The sequence below is a fragment of the Fonsecaea multimorphosa genome (assembly GCF_000836435.1).
Source record: "Fonsecaea multimorphosa CBS 102226 unplaced genomic scaffold supercont1.1, whole genome shotgun sequence".
Taxonomy (NCBI): Eukaryota; Fungi; Ascomycota; class Eurotiomycetes; order Chaetothyriales; family Herpotrichiellaceae; genus Fonsecaea; species Fonsecaea multimorphosa.
In genome coordinates this window covers 268,251-291,379 of record NW_015971635.1, presented here as the reverse complement: position 1 = coordinate 291,379, position 23,129 = coordinate 268,251, and the positions used below count along the sequence as shown (strand labels likewise).

General features: G+C 53.8%; 10 protein-coding genes across 10 annotated transcripts; 6 read left to right on the top strand and 4 right to left on the bottom strand.

The window, feature by feature from the left end:
* Positions 1-252: 252 nt before the first annotated feature.
* Positions 253-642, bottom strand: Z520_00108 (uncharacterized protein; the record flags this gene model as incomplete). The annotated part of the gene is made up of 1 exon (XM_016770629.1): positions 253-642. The coding sequence occupies one exon, from the start codon at positions 640-642 to the stop codon at positions 253-255; it is 390 nt and encodes a 129-aa protein (XP_016637539.1).
* Positions 643-1,811: 1,169 nt separating this feature from the next.
* On the bottom strand, positions 1,812-3,691 carry Z520_00107 (uncharacterized protein; the record flags this gene model as incomplete). Its single annotated transcript, XM_016770628.1, has 2 exons — positions 1,812-2,734; positions 2,785-3,691. The coding sequence occupies 2 exons, from the start codon at positions 3,689-3,691 to the stop codon at positions 1,812-1,814; spliced, it is 1,830 nt and encodes a 609-aa protein (XP_016637538.1).
* Positions 3,692-5,228: 1,537 nt separating this feature from the next.
* Positions 5,229-6,533, bottom strand: Z520_00106 (uncharacterized protein; the record flags this gene model as incomplete). Its single annotated transcript, XM_016770627.1, has 2 exons — positions 5,229-5,509; positions 5,573-6,533. 2 exons carry the CDS (start codon positions 6,531-6,533, stop codon positions 5,229-5,231), a joined length of 1,242 nt encoding a protein of 413 aa, XP_016637537.1.
* Positions 6,534-7,501: 968 nt separating this feature from the next.
* On the top strand, positions 7,502-8,744 carry Z520_00105 (uncharacterized protein; the record flags this gene model as incomplete). The annotated part of the gene is made up of 4 exons (XM_016770626.1): positions 7,502-7,685; positions 7,760-8,286; positions 8,338-8,424; positions 8,511-8,744. The coding sequence occupies 4 exons, from the start codon at positions 7,502-7,504 to the stop codon at positions 8,742-8,744; spliced, it is 1,032 nt and encodes a 343-aa protein (XP_016637536.1).
* A 1,120-nt stretch (positions 8,745-9,864) lies between these two features.
* Positions 9,865-10,716, top strand: Z520_00104 (uncharacterized protein; the record flags this gene model as incomplete). Its single annotated transcript, XM_016770625.1, has 2 exons — positions 9,865-9,992; positions 10,062-10,716. 2 exons carry the CDS (start codon positions 9,865-9,867, stop codon positions 10,714-10,716), a joined length of 783 nt encoding a protein of 260 aa, XP_016637535.1.
* Positions 10,717-11,677: 961 nt separating this feature from the next.
* Z520_00103 (uncharacterized protein) lies at positions 11,678-12,703 on the top strand (the record flags this gene model as incomplete). The annotated part of the gene is made up of 1 exon (XM_016770624.1): positions 11,678-12,703. One exon carries the CDS (start codon positions 11,678-11,680, stop codon positions 12,701-12,703), a length of 1,026 nt encoding a protein of 341 aa, XP_016637534.1.
* A 1,037-nt stretch (positions 12,704-13,740) lies between these two features.
* Z520_00102 (uncharacterized protein) lies at positions 13,741-15,327 on the top strand (the record flags this gene model as incomplete). Its single annotated transcript, XM_016770623.1, has 10 exons — positions 13,741-13,797; positions 13,850-13,907; positions 13,968-14,258; positions 14,306-14,349; positions 14,400-14,411; positions 14,465-14,774; positions 14,835-14,898; positions 14,966-15,110; positions 15,160-15,239; positions 15,297-15,327. The coding sequence occupies 10 exons, from the start codon at positions 13,741-13,743 to the stop codon at positions 15,325-15,327; spliced, it is 1,092 nt and encodes a 363-aa protein (XP_016637533.1).
* A 979-nt stretch (positions 15,328-16,306) lies between these two features.
* On the top strand, positions 16,307-18,685 carry Z520_00101 (uncharacterized protein; the record flags this gene model as incomplete). The annotated part of the gene is made up of 2 exons (XM_016770622.1): positions 16,307-17,181; positions 17,242-18,685. 2 exons carry the CDS (start codon positions 16,307-16,309, stop codon positions 18,683-18,685), a joined length of 2,319 nt encoding a protein of 772 aa, XP_016637532.1.
* A 1,260-nt stretch (positions 18,686-19,945) lies between these two features.
* Z520_00100 (uncharacterized protein) lies at positions 19,946-21,415 on the top strand (the record flags this gene model as incomplete). The annotated part of the gene is made up of 1 exon (XM_016770621.1): positions 19,946-21,415. One exon carries the CDS (start codon positions 19,946-19,948, stop codon positions 21,413-21,415), a length of 1,470 nt encoding a protein of 489 aa, XP_016637531.1.
* Positions 21,416-22,190: 775 nt separating this feature from the next.
* On the bottom strand, positions 22,191-23,074 carry Z520_00099 (uncharacterized protein; the record flags this gene model as incomplete). Its single annotated transcript, XM_016770620.1, has 3 exons — positions 22,191-22,645; positions 22,745-22,880; positions 22,967-23,074. 3 exons carry the CDS (start codon positions 23,072-23,074, stop codon positions 22,191-22,193), a joined length of 699 nt encoding a protein of 232 aa, XP_016637530.1.
* Between the last annotated feature and the right edge of the window lie 55 nt (positions 23,075-23,129).

The window sequence follows — 23,129 nt, the reverse complement described above, 5'->3', positions numbered from 1 at the left end:
CTCGGCGCTATGGCTTGGTCACTGTGCTGTTGTATCGTCCGACGTCTGTGGCGCAATAATTGGGTCCTGTCGCGGTTTTCGAGTGCGCAAGCCTTTCTTGTTGATATTGTGACGGCATGGCATGGCATGGCTCGTAACACACACATATATCGATCGTGTCCACGGGCCTCTGGTCAACAGTGTATGCTCGGTGCCTCTCGTGTTTCGGGGACCGTATATCATTATAATTCTTTCATCTCTCAATACCTTGTATCATGTGTTACGCCTGTCCACATCCTCCTCGTTCTCCTCCTCTATACTCTCAGCACTAACACCCCTTCTGTGTCCCTTCTGGGTCCTGCTCTTTTCACTCCCCAGGTCCGCACCAACGCCATCCTGCTCTTCCCTACCCATCCCACCGCTCACGAGGTCTCTAAAACTCATCCTCCTCGTCGCTCTGTCGCGCAGGCTGGGCGCTCGGGGTCGGTGTTCGCCGCGGGCCCGTCCGCCCCAGACGGGCACTTCGTGCCAGATCCGCCGGCAGATGTAGTACAGGACGTCGTAGAGGATGGCGAGGAGCCAGGGGGCCATGTTGATGATGGCCAGGATCAGCTTTTGGGCAGGCAGCAGCCACGGCATGAGATTAGTTGTCAGAAGAGACATTGGGCATTGTAGCAAATACAGGTCGGCGGAAAGAGAGGGGGGGGGGAGGACATAGCATAGGTAGGTGTGGGAACAGCAATGTCAATTTACTTACAAAAGCACGTACGATCCATGTTTCGTAGGTGGTCAAATGGGACGGGAGAAGCGAGTACCAGGCCATCTTTTGGTCTTGTGTGTGTGTTCAGACAGACCCGTCTCGCAGAGAAATCTGTTTCTCGACGCAAAACTGCTCTTTTTCCCCTGAGCTTCCCCCTCGAAGAAAGGGGGCGCAGCGGCCGAACGCGGTGGTCAAAATATTATTATGTCTCTCTCTCGTGTTTCCCGAGTCAACAGGCGAAAAAAATCGTCGCCACTCAGCAGTTTCAAGTTAAAAGCTCAGAGGGATACTACTCTAGGCCAGCAACATGTGCACAATGTCACCCCCGGACCAGCCGGCCGAGGGTTCGAGGCGCAGCAAAGGAAAAGGTGTTGGTCGAGGAAGGTGCAGGATGGATCGTCACACATTACCCATAGTGGCGTGTCTCGACCGTTTAATAGGGGTGCGCATATTATACTCGATGCTGGGTGCCGAGTTTGCATGTCTTGGTGTCTACCAGAGTAGTGAGTACCTCGTCTTTCTCCGCGACAGACTACGTCTTTAGCTGGCTTAACAAATGACATCATGCTACTAGAACACTCCCTTCCTTAGGTACAGACCAGCGTTCGGAGACATCAATGACCCTGGGTAATCGTGCCCTAACGATTGAAATCTTGAATTGCACGAACAAAAGAGCATTCTACCACTCTCTATGGCATGTTGAAAGAACTGCCTTGGAAACGTGAACAATCCCTCATATCTTCTCGCGAAATGCACACATCTAGCGAAGAAACCGACGTCCCCTTCGGCGTAGAAACCTTCTGAACCTTCCACCTCCTTGGTATCATAGAACTTGCACACTTTCTTTTCCCTAACCCTGTTTTTCTTTTTCAGTTCGTGTCAAATCGAAAGCCAATTAAGCCCGGAATAATGAGAAGAACCCCGACGCCTTTATTGCAAGGAAATTTTAAAAAAAAGGCCACCCATGCAGCTCGACGCCCGTGTTCGATCCGTAAGACAGTACATGGCTCGCCAGAACGGACGGCCGCACATGAGAAATGGAAAACGAGACTGTCATGTCGTCGTCATTTCATCAGGTCATAAGCCTGCGCTTTTTCTTCGCAGGAGTCACAGGATCAGAAGCTCGTCCATGATTAGGATCGCGCATCCGCTGGACAGGCGTCACCCCTTTGTAGTGGGATGAGGTGTACGGCGAGACATGATTCTTCCTCCTGCGGCGGGAGGGTGCTGGTGTTGCCAGAGGCGAACTCAAGTAATCCATGTCCAGGTACGATGGCAATTGACTCATGGCCGCAAAGGCTGGATCGGCGTTGCGCCGGAACGCCGTCACATTCCCATTGTTGAGATGAGCGAAATCATTGCTCAAAAGCTCGTGATTGGGAGGCACGAAGATGGGTGACGTGGGACCATCAGTGTCTTCGGAGCCGCTGTCGAATTGTATCACATCGGTGAGACTGATCACATCTTCCCCAAGCCCATCTGTTTGGCAGTCGCCGGCTAGGTCACCATGGTCAACTGTAAAATCATCGAAAAAGAAACCATTGGTAGGGTAAAACGCCTCCAAGGGGCCAACAGCCTGCCCCTGATTGAACGGGTCATTGATCGCCGAATTGAAGCTGGCAAGCATGATGTCTGCGCCGGGGCCGGCGAGCAGATCATTGGAGTCACGATCACCCGCATCGCTCTCCTCGATGAGCTCGGCAAAGCCCACGTCTGGACTGGATGTTTGGGATGCGCCATAGCGACGAGCGAACTCCTCACCGAGCAAGTGAGGATTGGTCATGAGAATGATCTTGCCCGAATGATCGAGGATGCCAGAGGGCTTGTCACCTTCATCGATAAAGATGCCGCGAGGAGGCCCTCGACGTCGAGCTGGCTTCTTGCCCGATTTCTTGGGCGGCGGAGACGCCGAGGGCGACATTTCTTTCTCTTCAACGGCCGTATGGGGGGTGCTTTGAAGTGCCTCCTCTGGCAGACAATCGTCGGTCAGATCAGCTGCAGGGTGTTAGTCATCATGCACATGGACAAATCACGGCGCAACATACAATCATCGAGATCATCAACCAGCCCGCCAACGCGTCTGTCAGCACCGTGGTGCGAGAATCCAGAGTCCGGTAGTGCTGAGGGCAGTAGGGCACGAGTGATTGTTGGCGACGCTGACATGCGCAAGAAAATGGTTGGGTCGGCGTCCGTGGCGAAATGCACCCGTTTCTCAGGAGCAGTTTCAGTGGCACTGTCACTACCCTGTGAGGAGGGAAAGCGGTAGATGGAACCCTCACTTTCGTCTCCAAACCCGTAGGCGGACAGACCATCAATCTGATTGAGAAGGAAGTCGGCATCGCTCTGGCCTTCTTCAGACAGCATGGCGAGCAATTCTTGCTCTTGGAGTTGCTCTCCATCCACATCGTCCTCGGAATCACTAATGTCATCGACAGCCAGATAGAGGTCATTGTCATCGTCTGACTCTGCGAAGACCTTTTCTTCAAACCGCTTTCTATTCTCTTCGGGGGAGAGGGTGGGGTCTTCGTCGTCCTCATAGTAGTCGTCAAAATCCCCAAACATGCTGTCGGAGCTGCTAGCAAGGGACACATTGTCCCGTGAGATGGATTGATACTTTGGCCCCGCCCCATTCAACCTTCGAGAACGAGACGGGGCTTTTACAGCTGGCATTTCGTCTTCATCATCGGCTTCATCCTCACTGTCTTCGTCCGAGGCATCATCCGCAGTCTCAGACCCGTAGGCGGACGAGAGATCCCCTTCCGAGGATGAGATGTCTGCTTTTTTCCTTTTGCCAGATGTTTTCTTTGTCACCGTGTACTTGCGAGCAGGTCTTCCCCTCTTCTGCTTCGGTTGATATGTATCGTTGGGGCGTTCTTTTGACTTGGATAGTTTGATGGTGGAACCCAGCATTGGCTGGCGACCCCGCGAGTTGCGGGTGTAAAGGCGAGACATGGTACTTTTGAAGGCGGGGAATTCTGTAGCTATCGAGAAAGGAGAATGGTACAAGGAGTAGATGATAGTATGTGAGTGCGATATCAAGAATAGCGGTGGGAGGGGCGGGCGGAGAGGTCGTCCTGGGGTTAAAAAAAAATATCGTGCTCAGCACCTTTCGTGTCGCAAGGACAACTTGGGTGCCGGTTTGGTGTGGAAATAGGGCAATTTCGAGGACAATAGTGAACAGAAGCTCCTACGCGGTAGAGCCTCGAAAGAGTAGATATCGAAACGAGGATTTGCTGGAGCTGCTTGACTGGCCACGAGAGAAGGACCCCCTCCCCGAGGCGGAGAGGGGATCCTCCCAGCCGTCTAGAAAGCAGCGAAGGCCATGAGCAAAAGATGATCCTCGAACGATATATAGGGAGATGCTTGGACTGGTATGCTTTGACAGGTATCAATAGGATTGGGTTGGTGAAGTTTGCTGGGTTGGTAAGAGAACGAGAAAGAGGAAAGGAAAAAAAGAGGTGAGAAGTTCGCAGGCTCAAAAAGGCTTGGGACTTCGCAGTGGCACGTACAGGCAAGCCTCCACCAGGTGGGCGATGGGCGTCCAGGCGGAGAGCATGCCACGGTTAGTTAAAGAGACTAAACGCTAGTCACCTATTGCACCTATTGAGGGACAGTCCCGAGTCGGGTTTACAATGCTGTAACTCCACAGGCTGCGAGCGCGGATCTGAGAACCTGCACACCGCTATTCCCGGCGCTGTCTGCGACTGGCTCATCGAGGGACTTTCTACATCGACGGCTACGTAGATGTGCATTATTGGCTACACGCTTGCATCCAGGGTCATTTCTACACACTGTTGGGCGTCTGCGATTCCCTCGCTTTGAGGGGTTGCTGGTGAGTTTCAGAAGCGATAATCATTCCTCCGGCCACGGCGAGAGAAAAAAAAAGTAAAAAATGGCAGAAAATTATCAGATGTTGTTCTCCATCGGCCCCTCGCGTGCCTCATCAGCAGCCGCCAATCACAGCTGCGTGTCAGTGTCGGCCATGACTCCAAACAGACTCCAAATGACTCAATGGGCCCGAGTAGCCTCTCAGCGACAGGCCAAAAGCCCCAAGACTCAAGAGCCCCTCGCCTCTATAAAACTCAATTTGTGGGGAGCGCACACTAATACATCATTCGCCGTGGGATCCTGGTCTTAGTCTGGCATCACTGGCTGCTAGGAATTGCTGCCAATATCAATCAATATATTGACAGCGTCCGAGTCATTACTCAGACTCGCTGAAGAGTCATTGCTGTGGTCGTCGCTGCAAAACTTCATCCCAAATCATCCCAGAAGCGTCCAATCCCTCCATCCTCAAGGCCCAAAACCGCTAGTCGACAAGTTTGAAACGAAGGTGGGAATCCAAGGTGAGCGTAAAAATATAAGAAAGAATGAAAAAATGCCCAAACGTTCCCCACACGCTCTCATCGCTCTCATCGCTTTCATCATTCGGTAAGTCGTCACGCATGCATTCTCCCTGATCAGCCCGATCCAATCCCGATTCATTCTTTTACGCCGGCACTGTCGTTGGAGGAATGACCTTGGGCTCCACTTCCACAGGTTGCTCTGCCACCTCCACCGCTTTCTTTGCGGCCTCAACCTCCTCCATGCCAGCCTGCACATCTTGGATGGAGGCCCCCTTCTCGGCAGTCGTCGTCGGAAATTCATCCGGGTGCTCGGCCTTGTAGTCAATGTCCAGCTTTTGCACCTCCTCTTCTGTGAGTTTGCGTTCTTTCTCCAGCCTGACCTCGCGACCCCGTTTGTGACAATACCAGAAGACAAAGAGTAGCACTGTGTGGAGAAAGTGTCAGTCTAGAAGTTGGAACACGCCAGCCAGCTGGAGAGAGCCCTTACCAAACATTGCCAACGACCACAGCACGTTCATACCCATGAAAGCCGGGAACCGCGCCCGGAGATAATTCATGATTGACCTGAGCGCGGCTGTGATGGCGGTAGGCTTACCCACCAATTCTTTCAAGGACGGTGTCTTAAACCCCATCTTTTTCGCCGCTGCAGCTGCCTTGCCAGCATTTTCCATATTAACCCCGCTCTTCTGAGCCCGCTCAGCCGCGGCCGCCATCATTTCAGGCGCGAAACCCTTGGTCATGGTCTCAGGGAGTCTCTCGATGAGCTTCTGCAAAAAGCTGGGCAGTGAATTGAACGTCTTCTGCAACTGCCGGTCGCCGTTCGTCAGCAATTTCTCCAGGTCGTCGTACGCGGTCGGCACGCCGTTGACCAGGTCTTTGAAGACCAGATTGAATTTCTGGAGCAGCTCTTGCGTTTCATCACTGATGGAGAAGACTCGATTGTTGACTGCCGCCAGATTGAGCCGTTCCAGCACGATGGTCATGTCCTCTTCTTCCTGCTTGGCCTGTTTTTCTTCCTCACTGTCTTCTAGTTCGCGCTTTCTAAGGCTCGCAGCGATGTCTTCTAGGCCAGAGGCAGTGGCTTCGTTCTTTTGGCGTTTGACGTCTCGACTGTCCCGTCTGAGCCAGCTCCAGGTGGCCTTGGGTTTGGATGGAGCATCTTCTGTCGTGCCGGTTGCGTCTTCTTGGATCATGGCAGGTTCCTCGCTCAGTTCATTTGGAGTCTCGGGAGGCAGAGGTATGTTCTGGGCCCCGTCCATAAGAGCGACCTGTGCATCCTTGACTACTGCCAGCGCCCCGGGCCGGGCTGGGAGCGGAGGAGGATTTTCCTGAGATGTAATATGGTCCAGGAACTTCTCATCCTCGTCGGATAGCACTGGTGCCTCTGACTTGCGTGCCGTTACAAGATGGGCCTTGGCCTTGATGTAATTGATATATTCCATTGCCATGACGCTAGTAGAAGAGCGATTTCTAACACAGGTAAGAAAAGTGGTGGGGGCAAGGCCAAGAGGCTTATACCTCAAGAAGGAGAGATCAAAGTTAAGCTGCAAGACCAGAGGATAGAGATATCAAAACGTCAATAATGATCCAGGAGGAAGTCCATGCTGGAGCCACTGGGTCATATCGGAGGGGATTGTAGGAGGCGAGGAGGGTGGTGTGGATGGCATTGCGCCACAACGACGTCATGATCACAAGTTGGCACAGCCATGTCTTCACCAGCCAATCAGAGCCACCGCGTGACCATCAGGCTGAGGAAGGCTCTGGTTTTAAAGAAAGCGAGGAGAGAGCCACCAGGGTAGGACCAGAGGGCGACTCTACAGCAAGCAAGATGGGTTCGGGCTGCAGCGGAAATAGTGTGATTGTGTGCTGCAGGAAATGGATGCTTCAAAGGGAGCGAAGGGGAACAGTGTGCATACTATACATACTGGAGTTGGGACAGTCTGTGAATGGGAGCATGAGAAGGGGAGAGTGCGAATGGACTCTGTCGCGACAGAGCCTGAGAAAGGGCAGTCTTGATATTTGCTTTAGCTTGTCATCATAATCAGCACATTCGACTGCCAGTCTCGAGGAGCTGGGGAACATCACGAACATCACCAGTCACGGGTGCAGCAGTGACTGCGAAATATTGACGTGAATTGTTCTTCGAATCGACCTCACCTTCACCTGCCATGCGCGTCACTCCCAGCTGCCTGTTTATGTCCACAAGTGACAGACGGATCTGGTCATCCGCAAAGTTCTTTCTTGGTAACCCTCTTCTCATTCTGCGCGACACCCTTCAAGTTCTCACTCTGCGCGACACTCTTCGAGAGCCCACTCTGCGCGACACCCTTCATGAGCTCACTCTGCGCGGCATCCTTCAAGTGATTGGATGCCTCTCGACACTCAATCTTTCGAGATACTCACGGTGCCGCACAAGATGGAGAAGAGTGCTTTCGAGAAAACTTTCCCTATCCATACCAAACATCCCCTCCGCGAGAACCTAGACGAGACCTCAGACAAGATCCCCAAGAAACCGCCGCCAGCGGTCGTATTCCACCAGAGCACCCATCATCTCCCGTACTTCGCCCATCAACAGCTCGATCCAGAGTACTTCCCCCTAGGTACGTCAGCCACCCGACGCCGCTGGAAACATGTGAAAATCCTTTCAATTGATTCCATGTCTAACGCTCGGCAGATATTGGTGTACCTGTTGGCAGTTACCCAGAGGAGAACGATGATGGAGACAAGACCAACAACCGAGGTTGGGACGATGATGATAGCGACGCAGGGGCCGATCTTGAGTCCGAAGCAGACGATGACCTGAATGCGGAGGTAGGAACAGTCATATTCTATCTTCTCCTTTGGCGCAGCGTCACTGAACAGACTGAGCAGGGTCTCACACCCAAGCCCAAGCGTCGCCACAAGTTCGAATCCAGCAAGGTCGCCAATGCAGGAGATATCAAGAAGATGAAAATCCAGGGAGGCCGCCCCGCTGTTGCTAAAAAGGTGACGGCGGACCTGGACTCGGACGACGAGATGATTGTGCGCATGAAAGAGGCTCGGTTTCTAGAGAAGGACATCGCGCAAGCTCTCATCGACCAAGGTCGTACTGCCTACAATCCAAAGACCATCGGCACTCGTTGGAGACGCATCAAGGCTGCCTTGCAGAAGCGGCAGGACAATCTCCTCGACGCTGATCTGACAGATTGGCACGAAGGGGATGTATGTATTTGATTCAAAAGTGTAACCGGACAATGACTGACAAGCTCACAGGACGACGTTCTCTTGCAGGCTGTTATCAAGGCCGAGAAAGAAGTGAAGAGACTGAAAGACGACATCGAGTCAAAGAAGTGGCGCATGGTGGCTGATCAGATGAAGTCACTCAAGGCATGTCTCACCATGCTCGATCCCTGGTAGAGTCGGGACTAACAGTGCGAAACTCACAGCCCGTTGTCAACTTCTCCCAGAATGCTTGTCGAGACAGGTACGAGGCTCTCCAGCAAGGCTGCGCAAAGCCCACTCCTGAATCGATCGAGAACCCTACCCCTGAAATTCTCGAACGCGTCAAATCCCGGAAGGACAAGGAGCGGAGGATCCGAGAAGGAAACCAAATGGCTGAGCGGGAGCAGAAGAATGTCGAGGCGAATGGGTGGACTTCGAGGATGCGGACCTATTTCTAGACGGACGAATGGTAGACACCACACGCACACGGACGGGTCGTTTACCACCCAAGAAGCTGTACGAGCAGCGCTGACTGGACGGTTACTTATGCCAGGCTCGCTCGCATGACAACGGCACCTTTGTTCTTCGGAAATAATGAGGACGGCTTGCGTACACAATGCGGCCTGGTGAAGCAACTCTGGATACAAATGAGTTAGACAGCCTTATCATTTGGGACATTGGTGCAGTGCGTTGGAGACAGTGCAGCATGGCCATCGAATCCAGGATACATCAGGCTTCTCTGTCAGCATCCGACTGTGAATGTACACACAGATTATCGCGGCCAGCGAATGGGGAGGATGACAACATCACAAGCTGTCGGTCTCGGCAAGGTCAGGTCCTTGAAGATACGAAGATACGGGGCGCGCGGTCTGGGCAAAGAAGGCACAAGACGCGTGCAAGTGTTCAACGCGGTCAGCTGACAATGTCCAGTGTCAACAATGTCAACAAATGATTTAACCAAGTCATGACCGCTGCTAATAACTGCTTCCGCTCCTTTTTCCATTGCTTCGACCGTCTCCTCTTGGGGCTGTGCCCTGACAACTCACTACTGCAGGTTGGACCAAGTTGCACTGCATGCATGCCTGGAGATAGGCGCAGCTCTTCCACTAATGATATGATTCCGTTGGCGTGGTTGCCTTCAGCCAAGACCTCGCAGCCGCCTGCGCAGCGCAGTTGTATATCCATGGCCTTCCATTCCTCTTCTCTCTTCCTTCCCTTCCTTCACGCACCAGAGCAGGCAAACCAAACACGCGTCCGGCGATCTTTGTTTCGCGCAAAGAAAACCGAACCGTCAAGTCCTTCCGTGTGATTGCCATCGGCTGTTGACCTTCTCTCCAAGAGGTTGGTTGGCAGGCGGAGGGAGTCATCCAGCGAAGACTTGCGCAGCTCCCCATCACATGCTTCCTTTGTGAATCGCGTCACTCTCCCACCGAAGAATACCTATCACGCTCTCTACTACAATCATAGGTTCTTCTGCCGTTCCTTCAAGTCCCTCCTTCGCTCGTTCGTGAATCTCTGGTTCTTGACAATCAAACAATCATCGCATTTCCCCTAATGCCAATGCGCTCTTTCGACGACATGTTCAAGCGATCGTTCAATACCAGGGAAGGTCGCATCGTTAAGTCGAAGACCACAAAGACCACATATCCCGAACACGTGAAGAAGAAGATGCAGGACACAGTGGACGCCGGCTCGCCGGTGGCAAGGTAGGCAGCTGTGAACCAAACACAACCCAGGCCTTTTGCGCGCCGACATCTATACTAATCTTTGGGCAGCACATTGACGAGCCCCATCGTCACCTTGGTGGTGGGTCGTGAGCAGCGACTCTTCGCTGCCCACGAAGACGTCCTCTGTCATTCACCCTACTTTGCGGCTGCTCTCAAAGGCAACTTTCTTGATGGCGACTCTAAGAGGGTGGAACTGCCTGACGAAGAACCGGAAATCCTATCCTGCGTCCTCGAGTTTCTCTACAAGGGTGACTATTATCCTCGCTTGCTGCACAACAAGCGCCGAAACACTTGGGATCTCGAGGACGCTCAGGACCTCATAAAAAATGGTGGCCGCGGAAACACCGCATCGACAATCTGTCTCCCTGACGCTGGCGGCGATGTCTTGAGAGATACCGTGGTGTACTGCGCTGCCGAGAAGTACGGCCTGGAAGAACTGAAACGTCTGTGTCTGCGGAAGCAGGGGTTACAGTCCGGAATCCAAGTCGACGTGATCTTGCGATCGGCTCGGTATGCGTATGCGCACACGCCGGATACGGAGTCGCGGCTCCGCGCTCATTACCTGGCTCTGATCATTCGAAGTCGCAAGACTTTCAAGAGGAGTGGAACCATGCAGATGGAAATGGAGAATGGGGGCAAATTGTTTTTCGACCTGTTTGTGGCCATGTGTAATCATATCGATGACATTGTCGAGATCAGGTAAGGGACATGCGCTTGAATTTGATGGCCTTTGGAGCTCGCGATTCGTGGGACACAGTGCTTACACTCTTGCGATCTCAACAGCAACAGCCGCTCTCCCCGAGTCATCTAATTATGGTGCGCAAACGGCACGCAGCAGGCTCGATGGGTTAGTGCTATGATGTGAGGTAGGACAGTATGTTTACCAGGGCCGTTGGAATCAACAACGAGTCTTGTAGGACCTCGCCTGCTTTGATAGCAGCAATCACTCCGCTTCTTCTCGAGGTTGGCCGACGACAACTTGCTGGTTCATCGCAACCCTACTCCTTCTAATGGCCCTGCTTTAGGCGCAATTTCGGCTTTCCGCTCTTTCAATGGGATTTTGAGAGTCCCAGGGAAATGATCAACTCACACAGTGTGCGATCTACAACTCGCAGCTCTTTATGTACTTTGGTTATTTTCTCGACTCTGATGTCGACGTCTGATATGGTGAAGCTGCTTTCAGACCTGATCCCTGGGGATGGGATGAAAACCTCTGTGTTCAGAATAGGAAATGAGAGATTCGGCCACCTCAAACATTGTCTTCCATTGCACTGTGTTGTGAAACGGCTCTCCAGAACGCATCAGCATGTGACAAGCAGAATACCCAGAGTGCCGGCAAGCAGCACCAGCATGTGGCTGTAAGTCTACCGAGTACATGTTCTCCTAACCGTCAATTCCTTCCTTCATCCTCGATTCTCTCTCAATTCCAATTTGGGCAGTAAGTTCAGGCTATGCGTTGGCCTTCTCTCTCGTTACCTTGTTGTTTCAACTTGATTAACGTATCTCAAACTCGCACTTGATCTGCTTCTATCTGGTCTCCTCTGCCCTACTTCCTCTCCTCTTCAGGAGTCCATCCTCGAACATCGATAGGCCACACTTTCAGACGTCACGACGACCGACCTTTGAGCCCTCCGACATTTATTCATAAATCTCACATCTGCATCATGTCAAACTCATGGGGTGAGCCTACCTGGAGTGCTGACGAGCGGGTCCGGCGGTTCAACCAAGAGGTAACGTTTTCCGGCTACGAGTCCTCAATAAACGGCGATGAAGTCGAGGAGAGCGGCCCAAGAGGCAGAATTCCACAATATCCTTTTTCACAACCGAAGCGACAAAGAACATCTGCAACGGTGTCGTTGGCGCGTACCTCATCTCTGGCTTCTTCAAACATGTCGCCTCCATCCAGCTCCGCGCCAGTCCGAGTCAAAAGTGAAGCCGCAGTGCTGGCTCTTGAGCAATTACAGACTAAGCCGCCCGAGGAGAGAGTGAAAGTATACGTAGGCAAGAACAACACCGCGATGGAAGTGGGCCTCAAAGATCTCGACAAGTCACCTGTGCTGAAGTCTCTGATCAGCAAACTCGGCACGCCTGGTCCCTACATCATGCATCCGGAACTGATGAGTGTCGATGCGGCCCACTTTCACTCGATCCGCGAGTTTCTACTCACGAATGAATATATGCCGGCCCTCGTCAACAACCCTCATGGGGAAAATATCCTTCCAAAGCAACTCGATAATTGCGCCACCCCTGAACACTACAGAAATGAGGCGCTAAGGGCGGGAACCTTATATGTTATCGCGGAGAGACTAAGGATGAGCACTTTACAGGAACTCGTCTTTCGGAAGATCACCCAGGCACAGTTCCACCCATACGGTGCCAAATGTCTTCTTGACTTGGCTATGGTCATCTTCTCGCGGCCCGAGCCAACCGAACTGAATCGAAACGAGAATCTCAAGCAAGCGGAAGGCGATAGCGAGAATGAGGCAACGGATCCTCTAGAGAATTGGCTCGTCGAATCGCTCAAGGACCAATTTCAGACGATGATGATCAATCATGCTCGGCAATTCTTTCGCGTGTCAAATCACGGCGCTTGTAGGAAACGAGAATTCGGTCCCAGGATCTTAAGGAGCAAAGTCGAGGACTGGGATGCACTAGGCCCAGATGTCGTCGCGATTGAAGACGATGAATGAGGCACGCAGTGTCGGATGAACAGCGCGCACACACATTCTTGGTTCCCTTTGATCGATCGCACACTTCTGCAGCATAGCCTTGGGTGATACACAGCTTGTGATGAGCGAGAGACTTCCGTCTTGAAGACACAACAGGACTTGGGGGGGAATAGAGCTACTCTTTCGGCTATGTATCGGCTTATGCTTTGTCTGATGTCTTCGCGGTAATCAAATGGGGATGATGGATACTGATTACTCGCATTGACGAAGATCACTGCGCTGAGAGCTGGCTCGGCAAGAAAGAGTCCCAGGACAATTGCAGCCTTGTCGGGAGAATCACTAACAACCGCCACAAGCACGAATGGAAGCCTGGAAGGCGACTCAGGGATCCACAGGTGATCAACAGAGCTCGACAGATACCTCGGTCCATAGGTATCCTCGTTCCCCCATATTGTCGTGTTCGCTTGATTACCCCCGCCATCGTTCCCCTCAATCTCCACTGCCTGTTGACCAAAGCTTCTCACCTCTCAGCAAAGAAACGCGTACTTGAACAAGAATGGCAAAGGGACAGTCATCACCCTGCAGGGTGTCACTCTGAGGTCCCCCAATATGATGTCCGGACTGAGGAAAGGCTCCTTCCATCGGTTTCCCTTTCTTAACATACAACCTGCAACTCAAGCCTGACTTTGGGTGTCCATGGTGGGACTCAATGTCGAAACATTCGAGTCAGAAGACATGACATCGACCCCAAGGCTCCATATGTTCGGCACTTCCACCCTTCGGATCTCCAAACTGGCCATTCCGGTCGTCCCTTTCAGGCCCTTTTGTGTTTATGCATCGTGGAGAGGGACCGAGCAGGCCTGAACCCCTCCTCCGCCCCTCGTTCATTGAGCAGAGGTTAGACATTTGATGACGAGTAGACCAACATAAAACCTTTCAGCTGCTGGTCGTGTTGCCTCTCTTCTGTTGCCTCTCTTCTCTTTTCTCGCGGCTACCTTTGTCTTGTCCTATCCCAGCTCTCTTCTTGCCGTGCTGCTGACGTTACGAACATCGTCACCATGGGTGATCCTGCTCCGACTTTCGATATTCCCAAGGAGTGCTGGGGTGGTGTTGTGGTACGTGGCTTGGGGGAAGTAGCTCAGTCAAGTGTCTCACACGATTCGACAGAAAAATGAAGGTCCCGACTTCTATGTTGAGGTAGAGAAGGTGCCTGTACCTGAAATCGGTAGGTGCAGAGACCCCCCGAGCTCTGCTGACCCGACTGACCACTGTAATTCCCGTCCAGGTCCTAACGATGTCCTGATCAAACTCAATGCCACTGGCCTCTGCCTCAGCGATATCCACTTTATGCTGAACGACTGGAATCTCCCGAAGATGTCCGAGCTGGGAGTAAGATGCGCCGGGCACGAAGGAGCTGGAGTTATTGTCAAGGTTGGTGAGAACGTCAAGGCATACAAGGTCGGCCAGCGGGCAGGGTTCAAACCCATCCAAGATGTCTGCCATTCCTGCGAATACTGCAAGACCGGCAGGGAGACGTACTGCCAGAAGGCCGTCTTCACGGGTGGCATGTGTGATGGTGGGTACATGTTGACGTGTACTGGGAGAGGTGTTGACAGTGGGCAGGGTCATACAAGCAATATGTGGTTTCACCGGAGAACTACACTACAGTGAGTCTGTATTCAACTGCGAGAGACGACAGGCTAACTCTGTTATACAGCTCATTCCCGACGTAAGTGGAACAATGCCTCTTCTATACCCTTTACATATATTGACCCATCTAAGGGGGTGTCTGACTACGTCGCCGGCCCTGTGATGTGCTCCGCGTCGACAATTTATACGTCTCTCAAGGATTCCGATCTCAGACCCGGTCAATGGGCTGTCTTTCCTGGTGGGGGTGGCGGTGTGGGTATCCAGGGTGTTCAGCTAGCTTCCGCAATGGGTATCCGGCCGATCGTGGTAGACACCGGAGACGAGAGAAGAAAGCTTGCCCTGCATTTGGGTGCCGAACACTTCGTCGATTTCAAGGAAGAAGATCCTGTAAAGAAGGTCCTCGAGATAACGGGAGGAGGAGCTCACGGCGTCATTGTGACCGGTACGTACCTCTGGGAACATTGCAACCTTTCCCGCGACATCTAGCTAACAGCTTCGACAGCCGTACAATCGTACCCCATTGCGCTTGACTACCTTGGAGCACGAGGAGGTGGACAGATCATGTGGTAAGGATATGCTTTGGCTTGTCCAGCTCTAACACGGACACGGACGCGGACGCTGACGCATGCGTAGCATTGGCATCCCTCCACACGGAAAGTATCACATCGACCTGGATCCATCGAGGCTGGTTTTCCGCAATCAGTCCATCAAAGGGACACTGGTCAGCAGTCTGGCCGATATCGACGAGACGCTAGACTTTGCCAAACGAGGTACGTGTGTGGGCGGACAGATGAGGATATACAAGCTGAACAAAGTGTCTAGGGAAGCTCCGTCTCGAGCCCACTGTGGTAGGATTGAGCAAGTTCAACGAATCAGTCCAGAAGCTCAAGAACGGACAAGTGGCTGGGTAAGTTCCGGCATCGGCAGGAACGGCAGAGCAGAGTGGTCACTAACGAGCGCGCAGGCGAATTGTGGTGGACTTCAACCTGCCGTGATGAACGATGAAGACTGATGCAATGTCAGCTCCGAGCAAGCTGGGGAAGATTGCGGATGCCCAATACGGATGGAGGGGTCTAGAGCGTAGCTGGACGGAGCTTGGTGGAAGACCTGAAACAAGTGTGCTGGCAAGACTATTGGCTGCAGGTCCTATTCCGAGCACCTGTGAACGCAGCAGCGCCGGGCGCAAAGAGGAGGAGATATGTCTCTGCAAGTCACTCTACAGCGAGAAAAGTAGAGATAAGGTACCTGGGTGCTTTGGGTTTTCGCTCTGATGCAGTCCTTCTAGTGCGTATCGTGGTATCTGACTGCAGTTAGCCACGAGCCAATCATGATACAGAGATGGCCCGCCCCACCAGATCCCCAAAATAGATGAACCAATCATTGCAGACGTTACGCGCTGACCGTGTCTGAGGCCATTTCGACTCCGTGGCATGGCTTTCTTCTTCTCCCCCTTCTCCCCCCTTCTTCCCTTTCAGCCAATGTCCACCATTTTCCACCTCTCTCTTTGCGATTGGCTTCTCTCTCGCCAATGTACTTGTCCAGCGCCGTCACAGGTGTGATAGATCTTCATGATCTGGCATAACTTCTATCTTGAGCCGCTAAACGCCAGCCAAGGTAGATTTTCTTCCACCGGCCACCGATTGGGTCGCTTGCATCATGGGAAGAGCTCCCTTTCTCTGTGAGTGCGTTCATTGCCCGAACCAAGGAGCGACATGATCATTCCATTTTGTCCCGCTCACATCCCCCTTCTTCCTGAATATTTTGCTTGATTCCTCGTCTTCCGTCCTCGTGCGTCTGGTGTGCCGTCGACAAGTTGTTTGAGGCAGTGTGCTCTGCTGTGCTGTGCACCGTGCATCCCATTTCTTTCTCTTTATTCTTTAATTTCCATATTTCACGCTTGCACGCAGCAGGTCTGCTCCCTTCGGGTTCTGGCAGGATCAGCACAGTCATACACACTGCGATCAGGCATCCAGAATGGCTATCCCAACCACGTCGACTTCGGCCATGCAAGGCTTCTCCCTTTTTCCGACGACGGTCCCAAAGATCTCCATCCCAAACCCGCATAAAAAGAATCCAAGCCTACACAGCATCAGTATCGTTACCTCGCCGGACAGCGCGTTTTCGCCCAATGCCGAGTCCGTCGTGATTAAAATGGAGGAGGAACGGCCGCCTCTCCCTCGACTCCCTGCCAGCCTTAGCGCACAGCAGCATACGAGAGAATCCACTCCTTCTCCAGAAGATATTGGTAGGGCGGTGAGCACGACGTCGCCTATCGATGGGAGGACGCCTACCCAGCCCGTTCCCCAACCTTCTGCTGCAGCAGTGGCCTATACCCCATCATTATACCAGTCGCCCGACCTAAACCAGACATCATCTCCGCAACCCTTGTCATCACTAGGCACAGGATCAGCAACGACGTTGGTGGCAGCACCCGCTCCTACAGCGTATAATCGGAGCATGACGAATAATAAATCACCCACCGATCCTTCACCTATCGTCCCCATCCGCTCCATGTTCCCCGTTTACGACCCCTCTGTGCCTATAACTCATCAAGTGTACGTCCCGCAACCGCCACCGCCCGTGCGACTCTCAGGGATGCCCATGTTCGCGGGCATGCCGGCTTCCCGGGAAGACTACCGAAGTAGTCTCTCAATTCCATTCAACGCTTCGGCGATAGCGGCCGCACAGAGAACTGCTCCTGCTAGTGTCCTCAACTTCCCGTCAGACGTCATGAGCATCAACGTTGGACCCCGCATATCGACGCAAAGGGAACTCGAGAAACTGTGGGAAGCTTCTCATGGGACAGAACCGGCTTGTTCGATCAAGACTTTCGATCTCGAGATGGCACGGTAGGTGCAGCCTTGTACGGTTGTTGGTTTTTTCCACGTCATGCTAACAATCGGTGACAGGACCGCGGAAGCAACCTTTGTCTTTGGCTCGCACCCTTCTCTCCCCTTCTACACCCTGCAAACGTACGACACGAATGAAATCGCCGTCTCCAAAACCTGCCCCAGCAAACCTCGGTCATCACCGTCAGTCAGCGCAGAATCGCCACTCACGCGCGACGTCGTTCTCTGCCCTCTGGAGCCAGCGGCTCGTCGGCTCCCACCCAACGATGGCCTCGTCGCCTTCATATTCCCCAAGCTGGCGGCCCTGCTCGCGATCAACCAATCAGCGGCGCTCGCCCGACAACACAGTCTCGCGCCCACGGACCGAGACGAGATCGAAGCACAGGCGGTGCGTCGTGCGGCGCACCAAGAAGCCTGCCACTTGCGATTCAACGCAAAGGGCGGGTTTTATGAACTCGAACACCCGGCCATCGGGCGAGGTGCGATGGGCGGGGAATTTGCACTGAAAAGTCCTGCCACGTTGCTGAGCTCGCCGACCACGGTCAGGAGTATGACGGGCAAGCCGGTGCTGCATGTGACCATTTCCACCGACGGTGCTCTTCCGACCATCTATGTGATTGACCCGAACGCTTCGCGGCGGACGGGGGGCACAGTCATGACGCCAACCACCGCAGCTCCATCGTCCGCCGGAGCGGGCATACGACGACTGTCCACGCTCCCGCACACCGAGATCACCTCGACAGGACCCTCATTGGAGTTCCCCCCGCTCGCTTCGCTCGATCTGACCTCTGAGATCCTGCACGTGGACGCCAACGCCATTCTCGAGCTGATGCCCAGCCTGTTCAGCATCGACTGCATCATCTCAGCCATCCTCTCCGTCGCGGTGGCAGACGCAACCACGAACGCCGTGCTGGGAGGTATGGAGATCTGGAAACCCCGACCCGCACCGGTATCCCGTCTCGGAACCACCGGCGCCTCCGCCGCCAGAAGCATCCACACACGCGCCGGCAGCGTCAAGAGCCACGCGGGCAGCGTCTTCTACGCCACCATCGCCGAGAGGGAGGAGGCCGAGGAAGAAGCCAAGCTGATGCGCCGAGCCCACGAGGCCGACCTTCGGACCGGTGGCGGCTCCTCGTCGAGGTCCGGCAACAAAGCCAAGGGGGTGTCGAGGATGTGGTTCGGGAGGTTATCGAGCAGCAGCACAGCCAACGACTCGGCCGATGAAGACGACGTGTCAGAAAAGAGACCGTCGTCGCGGAGGAAAACCAAGAACAAGAACAAGAACAAGAAGCAGATCGTCATGCATGAATTCGACCTCGAAAAACTCGGCCATTACCAGAGCGGCGACCGCAAGGGCGAGGAGCTCCCCGCCGTCACGCGCGGCGTGCTTAGTGGCTTGGTCATGGGCTTGAGGCTGATCGTCTGGCTGTTGACCATGGTCGTGCAGGTGCTGGCTTGGGTTTTGGTCCATGTCACTCGGGGGTTGACGAGTGAGAAATTCTGAGAACCTCAGAACCTCGGGACCTCAGGACCCCAGAACCCACCCGAGAAGGTGGTAATAATCATAGCGAGAAAGCGCGGGTTTGCTCTGCTTTTTGTTCTCCGTCTTTGGGCATGGTTTCTTTTTTTCTTTTTCTCTCTCTCTTTTTTCCCCACCTTCCTTACCTCCTCCACCTCCCATCTTTTTGAGGGGGGACGGGATACGAAAGGCATTTTCCGGGCGCAATTGGAGCCGTGGCGCGGCGCTGTCTTTTGCTTTGGGGGGCGGGACATTTCGCTTTCTCCTGCGTGGCCGTTGCATGATGGGCGTATGCGGGATGCAGAATATCCCATCTGGACTCTCTCCCTTGGGTTCTGTGACTCCGGGGCATTCATGGGCATTTTTCGAGGGGTGTTAGCATATATATATATACGGGGGTCACATTGGGGATTTTGGGGGCGAGATAATGATGGGACTGACTATGGGTGGGTGGGTGGACATGAATTTAAAACAGAGAGAAGGAGGGGCGTGTTGTTGGTTATCGACACCGACCGACGGACCAGCTCGAGGGACTGATGAACACCTGCAGACGGAAGATATCAAAAAGGTCATATACAGAAACGGAAACACACAGGACGCACAGATATGATATACTTAGTATATATTATGTGTGAGAGTCAAGGCCGAGAATGGCCAGCCTTTAACCTTTTTTCAAAAATGTACTCTTCCTAATCTTCTTTGTCCTGCGGAGAATAATGTATCGTAGTCGTCGAAGGAAGTCAATACAGTAGAGTGAATACAATACCTAATGTGCCGCAACGGAACATAACACAACGTATCGTAACGCGACGACGATAACGCGAACCACTTCACCGGCCGGCACGAAACCAAGTGAATGTGGAACAGTGAGTGAAGTGCATCTCCCTTCTCGAAGCTACTAGGTCCTCTTCTGCCTGACCCGCCGTTTTCTCTTTCCTGTACATCATTGACAATAACGCTTTGCCCTCGAAGCCTTCATCACCTGCGGACTAAGGCATCTGGGGATTCTCATTCATCTCTCACCACACCGACACCGCTAGGAGCACTTGAAAGGAGCCACTCAGTCAAACACTTAACTCGCCAACCACGGACCTGTCTTACCTTCTCCCCAACTTATCTCCGTGCCACGTCCATCTCACTTACGCTTCAAGCATCATCGACTGGCATTTATTCCCCTGACCATTATTTTCTCACTCGAGAGTCAAGTAAACCAACAACAGGAGGGAAGAAAGGAAGAAAAGAAAGATGAACGCTCGCGTCGCTCCCGTCATGGACGACGACGACGAAGACCAAGGCCACGTCTCCGAGCACTCGGCCGATGAGGGCAGTGACTCTGACCCTGACGAGTCCAATGCCGGACCTGGTGGTGGGCGATCAACTACAACCCGTGCCCGCCGCACCGGGGCCAAGGACATGGACGCCGGCGAGGACGACGAAAAAGCCCGACTCCTGGAACAGCTGCAGGATGAGCTGCGCAGCCTCACGCTCGAGGCCGAGACGATCCTCTCCCGCCAGCCGCGAGCCACGCAGATGGCCCTGGTGCGCGAGACGAAGGGGTTGTTTGACGAGTATAAGCACTTTGGATCCATGGCGAGGCTTAAAGTCGGGGTGGAGAGGTTTTTGGGGTTGGGGGATGAGAGAGGGAAGGTGCGCATTGAGAAGGAGGAGAATGAGAAACAGGTGGGAAAGGATAAGGTCAAGAATAAGACCAAAGAGAAGGAGAAGGAGGGTGCGCAACAATCTCCGTCAAAGTCCACGTCTGCAGCAGCAGCTGCCGAGGCCAAGAGACCGGCACCGGCGCATTACGGCGAGGCGTTCATGCTCAACGACACCGAAGACGACGACAAGCCCAAGTTCGACGCCGAGCGCGATTTCCCCACGACGCGCTGCGTCGCTGTTGAGGACTCGGAGGAGTGGGAGGAGGACAACACGGATGACCTAGAGGGTTTGGAGGGCTTAGAGAGCTTCTCGGACGCAGACGACGAGGACCTGGACGAACCCTTGCACACGCACCGCCCTCACCCTCTCCGCACCAACGACCCAGAGTCTCTGCCTTACGTGACAACCCTGCCCTGGGACCCCATCGCCACCAAAATCAGCTGGGCCGACGACAAAACCTGGCCCCCCGGCCTCTTGGGCAACCTCAACAAGATGCTTTCCGTCGAGGACGTCGCGGCCCGCGAACGCCTCTTCCACCACGTCTCGAAATACGGGCCCTCCCCGGTATTCCGGGTCGGCATCGCCGAGCAACTGCGTCACGAGTACGCGCACGTCTTTGAGAGCGCGCAAAGCCACTACCTGGGGCTCACGCCCGAGACGCGGAGCTTTTTGAGAGGCGTGTATGCGAGACATAAGCATATCAATGTCGCTGAGAGAAGGCTGTTGGCTCTCGCGTGCCGCGTCGCGGAGGATTCGGTCCAGATGTTCTGGGAGGACGCGGCGGACAAGATGAGGGGGTATGAGGCGATGAGGATCTTCATGGCTGCGAGGGAGTTGGAGAGGGATCACCATGCCGCCGCCGGGAAAACAACCACCACCACCACCACAACGGATCCGAAACCAGATCCCAAGATGGATCCCGGCTCCGATGCACGCAGGGCCCAGATCCTCAAGGCTCATCAAGAACGCTTCAACAGGGAGTTTCGATCCGGCGCCAATGCGAATGCCAATGCCCATGCCAGTTCAGATCCGAATGCAGGAGACGCGCCTCTGTGAGCATCTCCCGAGCATCCGAGCGACGCAACGCAGATTCCTCGCGGCAGCGGCAGTGATGATTCAGGAGAGAGTCCTTAGGCGTGGCCTGGCGCGGATGCTTCTTTACCTTTTCTGCCCCCTTTTGTATCCGTGTATGGGAGAGGAAGAATAAACTTGTCTCGCTCACTATTGCTTTGATTTGATTCATTTTCTCCCCGCTGCTTGGGATGGGTAACGTTAGGACCGAGGACATTTACATCTCGTCGTACAATGGAACAGAATTCAATTGCCAGACGGAGTTGGATTGGATTGGATTGGACGGTCGTCTGCTGGGGCAGACCATGAGGCATTGACAACCCCCCCGAGAGAGAGTGTGTGTGAGTGAGAGAGCTTTCGTGCATGGCTTTTGGTTCTGTGGTAGGAAGGACTGTGCAAGACAGAGGTAGAAACAATAAATCAATGAATCAATGATAGATTACGATTATCAGTTCAAAAGAGTTGCTAAGCAGCCACTATGATGGTTCGCCCCGTATCTAATACTCTCCTCTCCGTCTCTGCTTTCCCTTTAACCCCTTTTCTTTTTTGTCCCCCTTTCCTGCAGAAATGAAATATCATACTTGTGATCAATACCTAGTATTGCATCTCACCCTATTCCCCCCCAAAAAACTCCATGTAGAATGCAGTACGAATACCAAAGGTCCTCTCTATCTGTCTCCATAACTTACACCCCGAAAAAACAAAAGTCTGAATTCGAATCTCTCTCCCTGGGTGCTTGCTAGTGAAGGGGTCAAATTCCTCACAACAAAGCCACCGCCCCAGCCACACCCATGACGGCGGCCATCATGCCGGAACCTGCGTTCTTGACTGCGGCGCCGGTATAGGTCGCGTTGTAGGCCATTGTGGGCGTGGACGCCAGGGTGGTCATCATCGTCGTCGTCGTGGAGGTGCATTCGCCCGTGGAGATCACGGTGGTGCCGGAGAGCGACCCGATCGCGCTCGACAGGTCAGTCGTCGCGGCAGAGGTGGTCATGCTGTCCGTGGCGCCGGCGACGCTGGTCATCGAAGTCAATGTGCCTGGGACAGTGGTGGTCGAGGCATCGCTGCTGTCGGTGGCAGCGGAGGTCGGGGAGGTGCTCGCGGCAGCTGCGTCTCCTGCATCCGTGGTGGTCGGAGCCGCGCTGCTGGACGAGGAGCCTCCATTAGCAGCACCGAGGGCGGCGCCGCAGAAGGTCTGGCTGAATTCCAGAGCCGCTACATGGGTTGCAGTATCGTATCAGCATCTTTGCTTTTTCTGCTTCTCTCAAGGGGGCCGGCCAAGGACTTGGGATCTTCTTGTAAGTGGTCACTCACCTTGAACATCGGCAGCGTCGCAAGTCTGCGTGACTGCAGTGGTGATGGCGTTGATGAATGGGGTCGAGCTGCAGACGCAGTTCTGGTCGTTCACAGAACAACCCGACGAGGCCAAGGCAGCGTTGGCCGCATCTTGCTGTGAAAGTCACCACGGCGGTGTTAGTCAACAGGCCCCATTTTTTAAATGCTCATTGGGGTTCTTTGACACAAGACAAGACTCACCGCGCAAGCCGGCAACCCGCTCAACGCGCTGGTATCTGTCGCCGTCTGAGGCCTGGCCAGAGCCACAGCGGAAAGGAGCAGTGGGAGCTTGAAGATGGCACGATGCATTTTGACGGGCGATGGAGTCTCCTTGGCGAGAACTGAAAAGAGAGTCTGTCTGCGT